This window comes from Solanum tuberosum, unplaced genomic scaffold, assembly GCF_000226075.1.
Source record: "Solanum tuberosum cultivar DM 1-3 516 R44 unplaced genomic scaffold, SolTub_3.0 scf00328, whole genome shotgun sequence".
Taxonomy (NCBI): domain Eukaryota; kingdom Viridiplantae; phylum Streptophyta; class Magnoliopsida; order Solanales; family Solanaceae; genus Solanum; species Solanum tuberosum.
In genome coordinates this window covers 222,232-235,409 of record NW_006239252.1, presented here as the reverse complement: position 1 = coordinate 235,409, position 13,178 = coordinate 222,232, and the positions used below count along the sequence as shown (strand labels likewise).

At 29.8% G+C, this 13,178-nt stretch overlaps 1 protein-coding gene across 2 annotated transcripts; it reads right to left on the bottom strand.

The window, feature by feature from the left end:
* Positions 1 to 1,528: 1,528 nt before the first annotated feature.
* LOC102594718 (cycloartenol synthase 2-like) lies at positions 1,529 to 12,886 on the bottom strand. 2 transcript variants are annotated; one of them, XM_015314937.1, is made up of 19 exons: positions 12,855 to 12,886; positions 12,042 to 12,267; positions 11,793 to 11,963; positions 10,706 to 10,795; positions 10,262 to 10,459; positions 8,685 to 8,769; positions 7,727 to 7,893; positions 7,116 to 7,304; positions 6,312 to 6,425; positions 5,805 to 5,927; positions 5,587 to 5,709; positions 4,602 to 4,700; positions 4,332 to 4,388; positions 3,965 to 4,011; positions 3,426 to 3,569; positions 2,800 to 2,980; positions 2,145 to 2,225; positions 1,858 to 1,941; positions 1,529 to 1,748 (listed from the first exon to the last, which is right to left on the bottom strand). In XM_015314937.1, exons 2-19 carry the CDS (start codon positions 12,237 to 12,239, stop codon positions 1,620 to 1,622), a joined length of 2,280 nt encoding a protein of 759 aa, XP_015170423.1. In that variant the 5' UTR covers positions 12,240 to 12,267; positions 12,855 to 12,886; the 3' UTR covers positions 1,529 to 1,619. The 2 variants fall into 2 exon arrangements, with proteins under 2 accessions (XP_015170423.1, XP_006360676.1); XM_006360614.2 differs by having other exon boundaries at positions 12,042 to 12,249; positions 12,855 to 12,882.
* Positions 12,887 to 13,178: the final 292 nt, after the last annotated feature.

Genomic DNA, 13,178 nt, shown 5'->3' with positions numbered 1-13,178 from the left:
TAGGCAATTTTCTTAGTTTTTTGTGTGTGTTGGCCCATGAATATTTAAGTGATATGGCTTCTTGTCGATCTTTTTGCAAAAACATTACGGAACGTACGTGAAGTCTCACCATTTTTACACATATTTTGGGCGTTTAAGAGCCATTTTATAGGAATTAGGCAGATTTCTCAATTTTCATGTGTGTTAGCCCATGAATATTTTGGTGTTATGGCTTTCGATCAATTTATTGCATAAAATTTACGGAACCCTCCGTAGGAATTTGGGAGAGAAGTACGTGAAACCTCGCCATTTTTTGCGGATATTTTGGGTAATTAGGATCCATTTTACAAGAACTAGGCATTAAATGAATGTTTAACCAAGAGTTGACCGTGCGCTGACCGTGGTCAACATCAACAAAATCAATTCCCTAACTTATTAATGTCTCTGAATGGACTCTCGGGATTCATTCAGGACCAGATAAAGATAAACCAAATATGCTACCCCACTAAATTCGATATTTTAGACTCAATTGAATCGTCGGATTTCTGAAAAAAGATTGTTTTGACAGAAATACCTTTCGAACCTCTCTTTAGGCCTAAAGCTCAATTTCTCGCCTAAACACCCAACTTTCAACCTAAGGCCTCAAAAACCTTACAACCTCTCTACTAGCTCAAACTTAACGTTTCGGACGCGATGAACTGACAAAATTCCCATCTGACGCTCGAAAATCAAAGTATAGACCGATGTCAACCCCATCTAGAATTCTCAACTCAAGAGGGATCAAATCACTAAAAATACACCTGACCGAATCGGGGATCACACCAACCATTCTTGAAACACAAACTGAGCATGAAAACACTACGGAAAAGTGCAAAATGATCGTTTCACAATTAAAGCAAAATCACAAGAAATGAGACATTACCGAAATATTGTTGTTGGGTCTCTTATGAATTGAGAATTGGGTTGGGTCAGTTAGTGTGATGGGTTAATATTGGGCTGGAATTGAGAGGAAATTGGGCTCAAATTTCGGTGTGTGTTAAACTTGGCCCCAAGAAGGTTTAAATTGGTTAGATTTGTAATTAAGAAAGAAAAAAAATACGGAACTAGTCAAAATGTCCAAGAGAATGATTAAAAATACCAAGTAACAAAGAATTCCTTTACAAAAGGCATACAAAGGAATGCTAATAGACAAAAGTAATGACATTATTGTTCATTAGGAATACTTAACAGGTTAAACACCTAAGGACTGAGAACATATTAAAATACTAAAATTGAAAAGAACAAAGAAAATATTACACATAGAAATATATATACTTAAAAGAAAGTACAAATAACTGGAAAGGGTGGAAAAGACACTTCTGTTTATTATAGAATCTTTTAATAAAGAAAAAAAAGTCTGATCAACATTTCTAAAGACCTTCATACTTTTAATATAATATAGATATAGATTATTGAAAATACCCAAAACTACTGGAAAATTGATTCAATTTTTTTTGAATAGACACATTATAATTCATCATTCAAACAATTATTATTATTACTCTATTTGACATAAAACTAAAGAAAGTGTGCATTACATTTGTGATGTACAAAACTATACATAAATTTTTTATTTGAAGAATAATTACAAGTGTAACAAATTATTCATGATACTCTTTTGAAGGTAATAATACTTGATTAAGATAAGCTCCAAGTGCCCATATGGGGAAAATATTTCTGTAGGATGAGTAGCTTATCATACAATTCCTGTTGAATACTCCTATTATTTCCTGCAAAATTGTAAAATATTATATTGTTGAATAATAAATATAATTTTGTGTGTCACTCTGAGATAATAAAGATTTAAAATTGCAAGTAAAAATTAAATGCAGAAAATACCTGTTGTGGAAAATCTCCATTTTCCATTTGAGAATTTATCAGAATTTTAGCAGCTCGTTTGAGTGGAGTAGGATCTCTTTTGCCCTATCAAATTTCGATAAGGAGTAGTCAAATTCACATCAAGTAAAATACAATTTCATTTTTCAAAATCACGTAAAGATATTATTCAAATTTATACAATAGTATGGCATTTTTCCATATTAAAAAATTGTATTGATTCTCTAGTAATTCTGATTATTTAATTAATATACTAAATTAAAATAATTAGTGCTATTTAAATTAAGTACCTGGCCGGCTTCAATAAGAGCCAACATGGCCCAAGCTGTATTCACATTGTGTGGTCTATTCCCTTCAAGGTTCGTATAAACCTGTCGTGACATCAATTAACAATTATCTGTTATAACAATATTTCACTATAATGGTGATCATGTTCATTTTGGAACCAACTTTTTTGTTACGTTACATTATATGTTCTTTATATATAATAATATTTTGCGATAGCAGTCAAAAATATCTAGACAAACCATATTAATTGATGTGTACTTCAAGATTTGTCTTTGAGTTTCATCAAGTGACAAGCCTTGAAGCAGGGACATTTGTAGATACTGAAGTTTTGTGGGACTCTACAAGACGTGTTGAGTTGGGACTCTACAAGGTGTGTTCAATTTAAATTAGGATTTTTGGAAGCTACTCAACCCTAAACTCTAGTTTATGCGGTAAGATATCTTCTTAAAGAGGCATCTCAAATATTCCGCAAATTCATGGAATATTCATAAAGAGATCGAATTCAAATCATCCTAGTTCGAGAAATACATCACTAATGGATAAATCTTACCAGAGAAGAAGGATAAATCTTACGAAAAAAGAATCGATGGATCAATAGATTTATATTCACAATCTTAAATAAAATTATGTTTCTTCGAAAAAAAATTGATGTGTCACCTTGTGTTGAGATGAGTGATAGCTTTCTCCCCAACCACCAGAAGGTCGAAGTTGTTTGGACAATAGGAAATGACAAGCCTTTCTGATGCTTTTGCAATTTTCATAAGTGTAGCCACCAGCAACCAGCCCACATATCCCAAACCATGTTCCATAAGTGTAGCAAACTCCCCATGAACCATACCTTTGTACACAAATATTTATATCACGAGTTTAAGTTTTATGCATTAATCGTATGAAAAAATATTTACATAATCAAGTTAATTTAAAAATAATTATAGGTTGCTATAATAAGCACCAAATAGTAACCTCATCATAGCAAAAGTAATTAACTTACATTCATAGGTCTAACTAAGTTCTAACATGTAAGAAATTATAATTGAGGGTACTCATTAGTCTGTCCGAGTGGTCAATAATATAGTGAGTGGAAAATTATGAGGTCTAGTGTTTAACATTTGGTACAGGCTAAAATACTGAGTGATTTTGTCCTTTCTATTCAAGTTTCGATGAATAAAGTTATTTGATACTAATTGAAAATAGCAGATACTTTTGAAATTAGTCGAGATTTGCAAATTGACCCCGAACACCACGATTAATATATATATATATATATAAATGAAATTAGTTACCATGAACCATCAGGAAGTTGAATAGTTTGAATAAAATGGAGAGCTTTGTTAATACATGCTTCTATTTCCTTCTCTCTATGTTTGGGGTAATTTTTCTTGAAGGATTGAAGAGCTTGAATTACTGCAGATGTACATTCCACATACCTGCACCAATTTTACAAATTTTCTAATAAAGAATTATATATAACACACTATATAGAAACTCCCATATATATAGGTTTGTCATAAAAAAAAAAATCATTCGGTGTTCAGTATCTATATTGAAACTCAATTAATTTAGATTTGCGTCACAGTGTCTATTTACGCTTTCTACCTAAGGACTTTTCATGTTTAGAATTGAAACCAAGACCTCTAATTAAGAAAAGGAACAGTCTCATCCGCTGCACCACATTCTTTTCTTTTATAATTGATTAGATATAGACAACTTCTCTTCCTTTCCAAAGTACAGGTAAAATTGCATACAAATCTTCTTCCGTAAACTCCACTTATAAAATTACATGTTCTATATATGCAGCATATAAACGTGTGTAAAGTCTTACTGGTAATCAATAGTGATGTCCCCAAATGTTTCCGATGGATTAATCATCTGTCAAATTGCCATAAACCAAAAAAGAGATGACAAAAATAATTAAATCATTTGATGAATTAAAGAAAAAATATTTGCATAAGTTAAATACCCTCCTATTAATTTATATGACATATTTTTTCTTTTTAGTTCAGTCAGAAAGTAATGCTACATTTCTATACTTATAAATAATTTAATTATAGAAATTTGATTTTATCTTTAAAGAACTTATTTATAGCCACAATAATGTCTAAGATATGTTTTATTAAATCATAAATTTCAATTTTTATTTTTTTAAATCTTGTGTCAAGTTCAACAATGTCACGTAAGTCATATGTTACCTCAAGCCATGCATAAGATCTTGTTAGCTCGTAGGAAGCAAATCCACCGTTGCTATTCTGAAATGTATATTTCAAAAAAATGGATAAAATATGTATAATCATATAAATATCTAAAATTTTAGTGAGAGGTATATATCCCAAGTGATGATCATCAATAATCATAATAATTGATTTTTCCATTGTTATGAAGTTTGAAATTATTATCACATTTAAAAGATATCAAATAGTCAAATTCAGAAGATTATATTAAGTAAATTAAAGTAAATTAACCTGAAGAGAAAGAATCAGATCAACAGCATCACATAGCCTATGAGGTGCTATTACTTCTCCAACAATGTCTAATGGCATCAGAGATAGCATTAGAGATGCCTGTAATTAAGTTTAGCCAAATAAATAAATAATTATGCTATGACACAAGGGATATATTTTAATACAAAATATAACATGAATATATTTGAATCGAAACTCTATCGAGAAATAATATATACCATTATTGTAATTAATTTTTGTCATATTGTTTTTATCTTGTGTAGCAGATAACATATCTTAGAAAAAGCTTATCTTTGAATATAGGAAAAATTATGCAGGATAGCAAACATTTAGCCTATATTAGGTACTATAACTACAGTTTAAGAAAATTGTAATTTGCGGTTACAGTTTTGCCAACTCTTGCTCTTCGCCTGATTTGTTCAAATTCAAAATTTGTATAATTCAGTTTCTGATTGTATAAATCCAGAATTTTGTATATGCTTACCCTAGCTATTTGTATACGATTTATGAAAAATTCATAACAAATTACTTTGTTTGTATATTGGCAAGCGAAGTATACAAACGGAGTTCTGAAAAATTCTTAAATGTATAAATACAGAAGTTGTATATACTTGCCCTATTTGTATATTCACAAACGATATATACAAATCGCAGTCTCCATAACAAATGGAACTATAGCTAGATATGGAGCGCAATTATCAAAACTATAGTTATAGAGCCTTATTATGTCTATTATGTTTGTTATTTCTAAAATTTTGTCTATTTATAACTTGCTCGGATGGTAAGCACCCCTCACTTTCAACCCAAAGATTGTGAGTTCGAGTCACCAAGAGAGAAGAAAGGTGGGAGCTCCTAGGGAGGAGCATTTAAAAAAAAGAATTATCTTTCTTTTGATCATATGATTTTACGGTGGACGGATGAGTATAACATAAATAAATTAATATAATGAACAAGTAAAAATGATCGGAAGCAGTAAGTAATGGACCTTTAAAGCTTCTGCAGTGCAATCAGATACAATCCAACCATTATCTACAGTAGAGAAAGGCCATCCACCTCTAGAATGCTGCCTATACCACTTCTTGGCATCTCCATTACTATTTTCCCTAACCTTAATTGTAATTAATTAATCCAGGATTATAAGTATACACAAAGTTAATAAAGCTCAATACAAGAGGAAAAAAAAAGAAAAAAATTAGTGTGAACCTGTGAGGCTTTAATGAAGTGGTGTGCATTTTTAAGCATCACACCATATTCTTGAGGAAGATTTGTAGCTAGTATGGCTTGTACACCAAAACTAACATCCCATAGTTGACTTCCATTATATCCCTGTAATCAGAGGCGAATTTAGAATTTGTAAACGATGGGACAGTACCATCAAAGACACATGCACATTTGACATTTATTAAATTTTTTGAAATAAAGTTTATATATTTGAAAACTATATAAAAAGTACTATAAGTCATCATAATAATTGGTAATTTAGAAAATTTAGAGCTAAAGAAAAACTTATTAACTCTCAAAATTCAAAATGTGCTACATAAATTGAGATAGAAGAAGTATTTTGTTTCACAAGTTCCTTTTTTTTTTTGGAAAAAGGGTAAAAAATTCCTTAAACGATGTGCAATGAACAAAAATGCCCTCCATTTATAGTTTGGCTTAAAAATAACCTTACCGTCAATACTTTGATTATTTTTTAATGAGAAATTATACCTTCATTTTCATGCCATCTTCAGCTAGCCATAGGTAGTCTTTGATTCTTGAGAGATGAAGTTTGATTGCCTGGGAATTTGGGTCCTCTACCCAACAACATAGCATGTTCAATACCTGTATTTTTTTATTTTTTATTTTTATTTTTGGTGTCCAGCAGATTAAAATGTCAGTTGCTAATGTTGCTTTCATTTGTTTTTGTCATAATACATATTAAACGTACCATTTAACTTGGCATTTAACATCAGAGGAAGACACACATTTATTTGTAGGGGTGCATGTTCACCCATTAACTTTGAAAATAATCATATATATATGTGTATCTATCTTGAGAAACTGACAAAAATTAGGATATAATTAATAGTGCATCTATAGAGGAGTATAGAAGTACCATTGTCCTGTTGGTACAAGCCAGATGAATCACGTGCAAGACTAGGGTTCAAATCTAACTAGATCCCTATTTCTTCATTTTTATTTTAAGTATATAGGTGCACTCAAAGTTTTCAAATCATGGGTTCGTCTTTGTCTAGCATCTATGTCTTCCAACTTTAGGAGTGCACAACAAGCACTTAAATTTGTAATAGAGTTGAACAAGTAGACACACACGTCATCCTGCTTGACGTTTTACGTAGCAAATTAGCAATTTATATCCTGTGTATTATGTCATCTAGGACACGTGTCTATATGTTCAACTTTATACAAGTTTAAGTATCTACTTATACACACCCAACATTAAAGAACATAAATATCAGTTAAGACCAAATTAAAAAACCAAGTGTCACTATAGTTAAACAAAAATTATAATACCTTATTGACAGGTCCAATACAAATATAGTTGGTATTTTCATCTTCATAATGAATATGTTCCATCACAGTGTTGAGTGCCTTTTTTCTTAGTTTGGAGAGTGGCAATTGCATGAGAAGAGGTTCTCCAATTTTGTGAAGACCTTCCCAAAGTATGTCTTGTACTAAAGGATGAGGGTAGTACAAATCTTCCTGAAATTAATTAAACACCATACATTATTTTATTAATTTGCGCGATAACTTATAGCTTGTCTGATTAAACTTTTGAAAGTCATAAGTACTTATTTTAAAAAGTCAAAGTGTTTTGGTCAAACTTTTAAGTAGTACTATAAATTGAAAAGAGTAACTTAATTCTTCTCAAAAGCACTTTTTGTTTACCAATTGCCACCCCAAATTGTTGTTTTATATTGGCGAAAATGTTTTATTAAAAATGATTAGTCAAAAATAAGTTGCTACTCTCAAAAATATATGTTAAAAAGTAGATTTGACACAAAATATTTTTAAAATACGTAAATTTTAGAAGTTTGATCAAACAGATTATTAATTTACTAGTTTCACATGTTATTTTTCATTTTAGATTATTAAAAAAAATGGAAGAAATTAGAAAAATATACCTTAGCACATTGGTTTCTAGCCAAGTCCCAATCAATATGGTGATAGGGAATTGTATAGAGCTCTCTTCTAAGTGATAAAATGATGGAATTAATTGGACCTACATATCTCCTTCCATACAAATAAGACATTGCTAAATACACCATTCGACAATGACACCACATTCGACCTACCATATCATCAAAATAATAATATGATTATATATGTTGAATTATATAAGAAGCAAATTAAAATGATATAATAACATATCAAGTTTAATTTCACATTATTAAAATATGAGTCAATATAGATGGACTAAGTTGTCTTTTAGAAAATCAATGTCAAATTGATGGACTGTATATCATCAGTTTTGTCTTTGTCGCTTTCATGAAACCGACAGACAGGATCAGTTAAAACCAGATTTGAAACCTACATGTTGATGCTCACGATTTCTATAGCCATACCAATGATTTGGAGGAGATCTCTCGAAAAGTATTTAGTGCATATTTCGGTCAACTCTCCATAATCTTTCTTTGGCTGAGTGGCATGTATTTTCACGGTGCTCGTTTTTCTAATTATGAATTGTGGCTAAGTGATCCAACTCAAATCACCAACCCCGTCCGTTGATTTTTGTTGCTTTCATGAAATCGGTGGACAAGGTCGGTTAAAATCGAGGGACAACTGATCCTTTCAGTCAGTTTTTAAAAAAATCAACACACGAAATTGGTTTTTCAGAAATATACATAAAAACTGTAGTTACTGGGAATCAAATCCAAGTATTTTCTATGACTTTAAACAATTCTACCACACGATCATATATGCTCTTTAATGAAATATTTCCATCATTTTTATTATTACTCTTCAATTGCAATTTTGTACTTCAAAACCCGTCTTTATCCATAGGTTTTTGTAAAAAGAATAATTAAAAAACAGGAACAAATTAGTTATTTTAAATAGACCCTCGACTCAAATCACAAGAACCTGGGTGTATAGGAAGAAAGTAGGGGAGAAGCCATAATTCTGGCGGTAGTGGATTATTGCCGCTCCATTCGTATACGCCAAGTACCTAACACAAAAGAGTCCCAAAACAAAAATTAAATAAATAAATGCTACTCTGTTTAAATTTTTAATTAATACACGTAGTGATAGTTTGGTACAATATGGTGTATAAAAATAAGAATCATAATATATAATTTAGTACAATTTTATTCATTTTGATTGTATTTGAACCATATATAACTTAATATATCAATTATAGTGTATTATTTTATATCACCACGAATATTAAATAACTAATTCGTGTAATATAAAAGGACAATACTATCTTTTATCTTTTTCCTAGAAAACAATAAAGATCAAGCATTCATAATTACTGTTTAGTATAATAGATAAGGTAAATATTTTAAACGGAAAAGGGCCAAAAATACCCCTAAACTATATGAAAAGGTTTAAATATACCCTTCATTCACCTATTGGGTTAAAAATACTCCTCCATCCACCTTTTTGATCCACTTTTACCCTTAAAACTACCCACCTTTACTTTTTTTAATTATAATTATTATTAATTATTATGTGGCATTTTTCTATTGGATAAATTTAAATTTCAACCCATAAAATTCTCTTCTACCTACCCCGACCCATATCCATATTTCTTACCTAGACCCAATTAAAAGATGATCCTATCTCTCCCCCTTTAACTTAATTAACCTATTTTCTTCTTCCCTTTAAAAATCTAATGAGATGCATACCATATTTGAAGTTAAAATCTAACGACCGGCACAATGTTTTCACAGCCAAGTCAATCAATGAAAATCTAATTAAATGCACTAGTTGGAGCTGTAAGTGAAAAACTTCAAACTTAACTACTTTTGTATGCATTGATGGTACGATCTGTGTACTGTATGAAGTAGAATATTTTTTCTAATTCATCTGCAGAGACTTAAGTATTTGTGCAGTGGATAATTAAACTAATTAAAAACAAGGAAATACGATCTTTTTCTTTTAAGCACTAACAATTCTCATGTCCCAAATGATTGATGAGTCATGTTAATACTAGCTACATTTAATTTACAGAGTGTAATCAGTAAAAATAGAAGTTAAATTTCACTATATAAACTGATACTAATAGCTGCAACTGTTGAAACCTGATGGATGTTTTATTTGGATCTGGGTCGAGCAATGTGGATATGGGTCGGGGCGGGTAGGAGTAAATCTGATAGGTTGTAATTTAAATTTATCCAATAGAAAAATGCTACATAATGATTAATAATAATAATAACTAAAAAAAAAAAAGTTGTTAGTTTTAAGGGTAAAAATGAACCAAAAAGGTGGATGGAGAGGTATTTTTAACCCAATAGGTGAATGAAGGGTATATTTAAACCTTTTCGGATAGTTCAGGGGTATTTTTGGCCCTTTTCCGTATTTTAAATGATATCTTGTATAATCAGTTTTAATGTAATGAATCAAACATTTTATAGAAAATAATTTTGATATTACTAATTTATGTATAATTAATATATACATAATTAATCACTGCATTATAATTCTTTCTTACTTACAGAGAGCCAGAATTTTCCCCAAGACGGAATATGAGTGACGCCACCATGTTCAATAATCCATTTTCTAGCTTTCTCCATGGCTTCATTGTTTACATTAATATTTTCTCCATCAATAAGTCTTATTGCCACATAGTTGAGAGCTGTGCAAAACATGGTGCTATGTCCTTCTATATGCAACCCCCATCCTCCATCTTTATTCTGCATTCAACTATTTTTTTTAATATATAGTAGTAATAAAAACTTCAATTTACACATTTCATTAGAAAAATCATGACAAGCTACGCTCTTTTGTTGTACACTATTAGATAAAAATATACTCAGTGTTATCTCATACGATGAAACTAAAGAGAATAGAGTAACAATATATTCAGTGTAACCTCATACAATGAAACTGGAGAGAATAGAGTGTACGTAAATCGAAAAATAATTAAGAGTGTAATGCACCTGATGATTATATAAATAACGAAGTATTTCCTTTTGATGCTCTTCTGATAAAACTACATTCACGGCTCTCATTATGAATAGACTTATAACCTGCAAAAGTTAGATCAAGAGACGAAGATTGAAACCGTAAAAAAAGGAAGACGATATGAAAAATGATTAAGTTAAGAAGAGTCATAGAACCTTGATAAAAAAAAAATAGTTGTGCTTCAATGCGAATATGAGATATCGAGTGGAAAATTTTAAAAAATAAAATAAAATCCATGTATAGTTTTGGTGTGTACAACTGCACATACATAGTTGGCAATTTAAACACTCACACACTGACACACAATTGTTAACATAGTTTAATTAATTCAAGATTAATTGTTCGAGTATAACAACCACCAAAATCAGAAACTTATCATTATATATAACCGAAGGATCACAAGTGCAATATATATGTCCCTAATTTTTATTGTATCGGTCTTATTCACGTGGCACATTTAATTTTTAATTCGTCCCAAAAAAACATCACCTTTTTATAATTAAAATTAACCTAAATCTAAATTCTTTATTATCCTTAATAAAATGATTTATAGTTACTAAGACTTGTTATAGACTACAAATTTCTTAAATTTTATATTAAGTCAAATTAATGCCACAATTTATGCGACGCAGTTCATTTTTAGTGTGTCCCAAAAGGGAATGGCCTATTTCTATATTTAATAACAATTTAACTTAAAATACTCATGTCACCTTTAATAAAATAATTTATACTCTCCAAATATTTCTGACTTATTATTGGAAAGGGGAAATAATATTTATTCCCTCCGTCCCAATTATGTGACACGTTTCGGATTTTGATATTTAAACAAGTCTATCTTTGACTGTAAATTTTTCATATATCTTTTAAATATTTTGAATTGTCTATTATTGTGACTTATAATACTTTTTACAGAGTTTACAAAAAAATAAATCTCATTGCAAAAAAATTGATGCTTTCATGCGTAAATTTTCATTCAAACTTAAATTATTTGACTCTGAAAAAACGAAATATGTCACATAAATTAAGAAAGGCGGAATTATTAAATTGAGAATAGGGTCATACCAAACCAGGCAAAAGAAAGAGAGGGCCACCATAATCAGCAGGCCAATGACCATCATCAGCTTGAATTGTTGAGTAAAATCTCAACCCTCTTTTCAATGTTGTCTTCACTAATTCTTCTTCACTCTCTATTTTCACTTTTTCCAACATTTCAATTTGTTTCTCCTTTGCAAACTAATTATTATTAAATAAGATTAATTCTCATATATAAAAATTCATGGACTAATTAATTTAGATATATAAATTAAATACCTGCAGTCTTAATAGGAGATCAGAACTATGTTTAACATGAAACCGATTCTTATGAAAATGTTCACGAATATCTTCAACATGAGATCGTTCTTCATCCGTTCCACTATTCTGATCGAATTCCCAATATTGCCTACCAACGTTATTATTCAAACTTCTAATCCATGGATCGTTTCCCTCTGACAACTTAATCTTCCACATCGTTTTTTTCCTTTTTGATTGATTTACACTTGTTAAAATCACAAAGACATCGTAAATATAGACAAATTTTGTAGTTAAACAGAAAAGGTTGTTGATAATTAGAAAAAATTGTTAGCTACGAGCAATTTAACAATGAATTAACATCTATAGAAAAGTTGTTCAAAGTTATTAATCTTGCAAAATCAAGCAAGGGAATTAACTACTAAAATTAAGAAAATTAGATATTTTTTCTCACTTTTTGTATGATTACAAGATTTTTAAAATAAAATTAGCTGCTCGAAATTTTCAGACATTCACAATAAAATAAAAATATACTATATGTCAACATATTTTAAGTTTGTAAACTTTTTTACTGAAATTGAACGGATGAAAGGAAACAACCCTAAGTTTGTCAAATATATGTTTAATGAGTAAACAACAATTAAAATGCACAACCGTTAAATATTTAACTTAAAAGACAAAAATTACTGTTCCCTTAAATGTCAACCTGGTTGGCTGTACTGAATTTTATTTTATTTTTTAAATAAAAAGACAATGCTTTTAATAATGTATTAATTTAAATAAATTATAGTATAATATAAAAAAATGATGAAAGAGGGAGAGAGAGAGACTAACAAGAGTAGAGCAAGCCAAGAGGCAAGAAGTGAAGAGCTAGTTTAAAGAAAGAATGGTCTGTCTCAATTTATACACAACCTATTCTATTTTTTTAATTAATGATTTATAACAACGCCAAAAGCTATATATATATTATATATATAAATTAATTCAAAAGGACTAGTAGCGTTTTAGGTGTGTCCATTTTATAAATTTTAAAAAGTAAAACAAAAATATATCAAAACGTTCTTTAATCTGTTATTTTAAAATGACATATGAATAGTTTTAAATATATCACGTGGAAAATTAAAATTTAAAAATTGTCCCAAAAAAGAGATATTCTTC

Excerpts from the sequence above, each read along its gene's own strand:
- LOC102594718 (XM_015314937.1), bottom strand. The coding sequence starts at position 12,239 with ATGTGGAAGATTAAGTTGTCAGAGGGAAACGATCCATGGATTAGAAGT. Across the intron at positions 7,894-8,684 it reads CTTTCTTCCTATACACCCAG|GTCGAATGTGGTGTCATTGT; the intron begins GTTCTTGTGATT and ends ATGATATGGTAG. Across the intron at positions 1,749-1,857 it reads ATGGAGATTTTCCACAACAG|GAAATAATAGGAGTATTCAA; the intron begins GTATTTTCTGCA and ends ACAATTTTGCAG.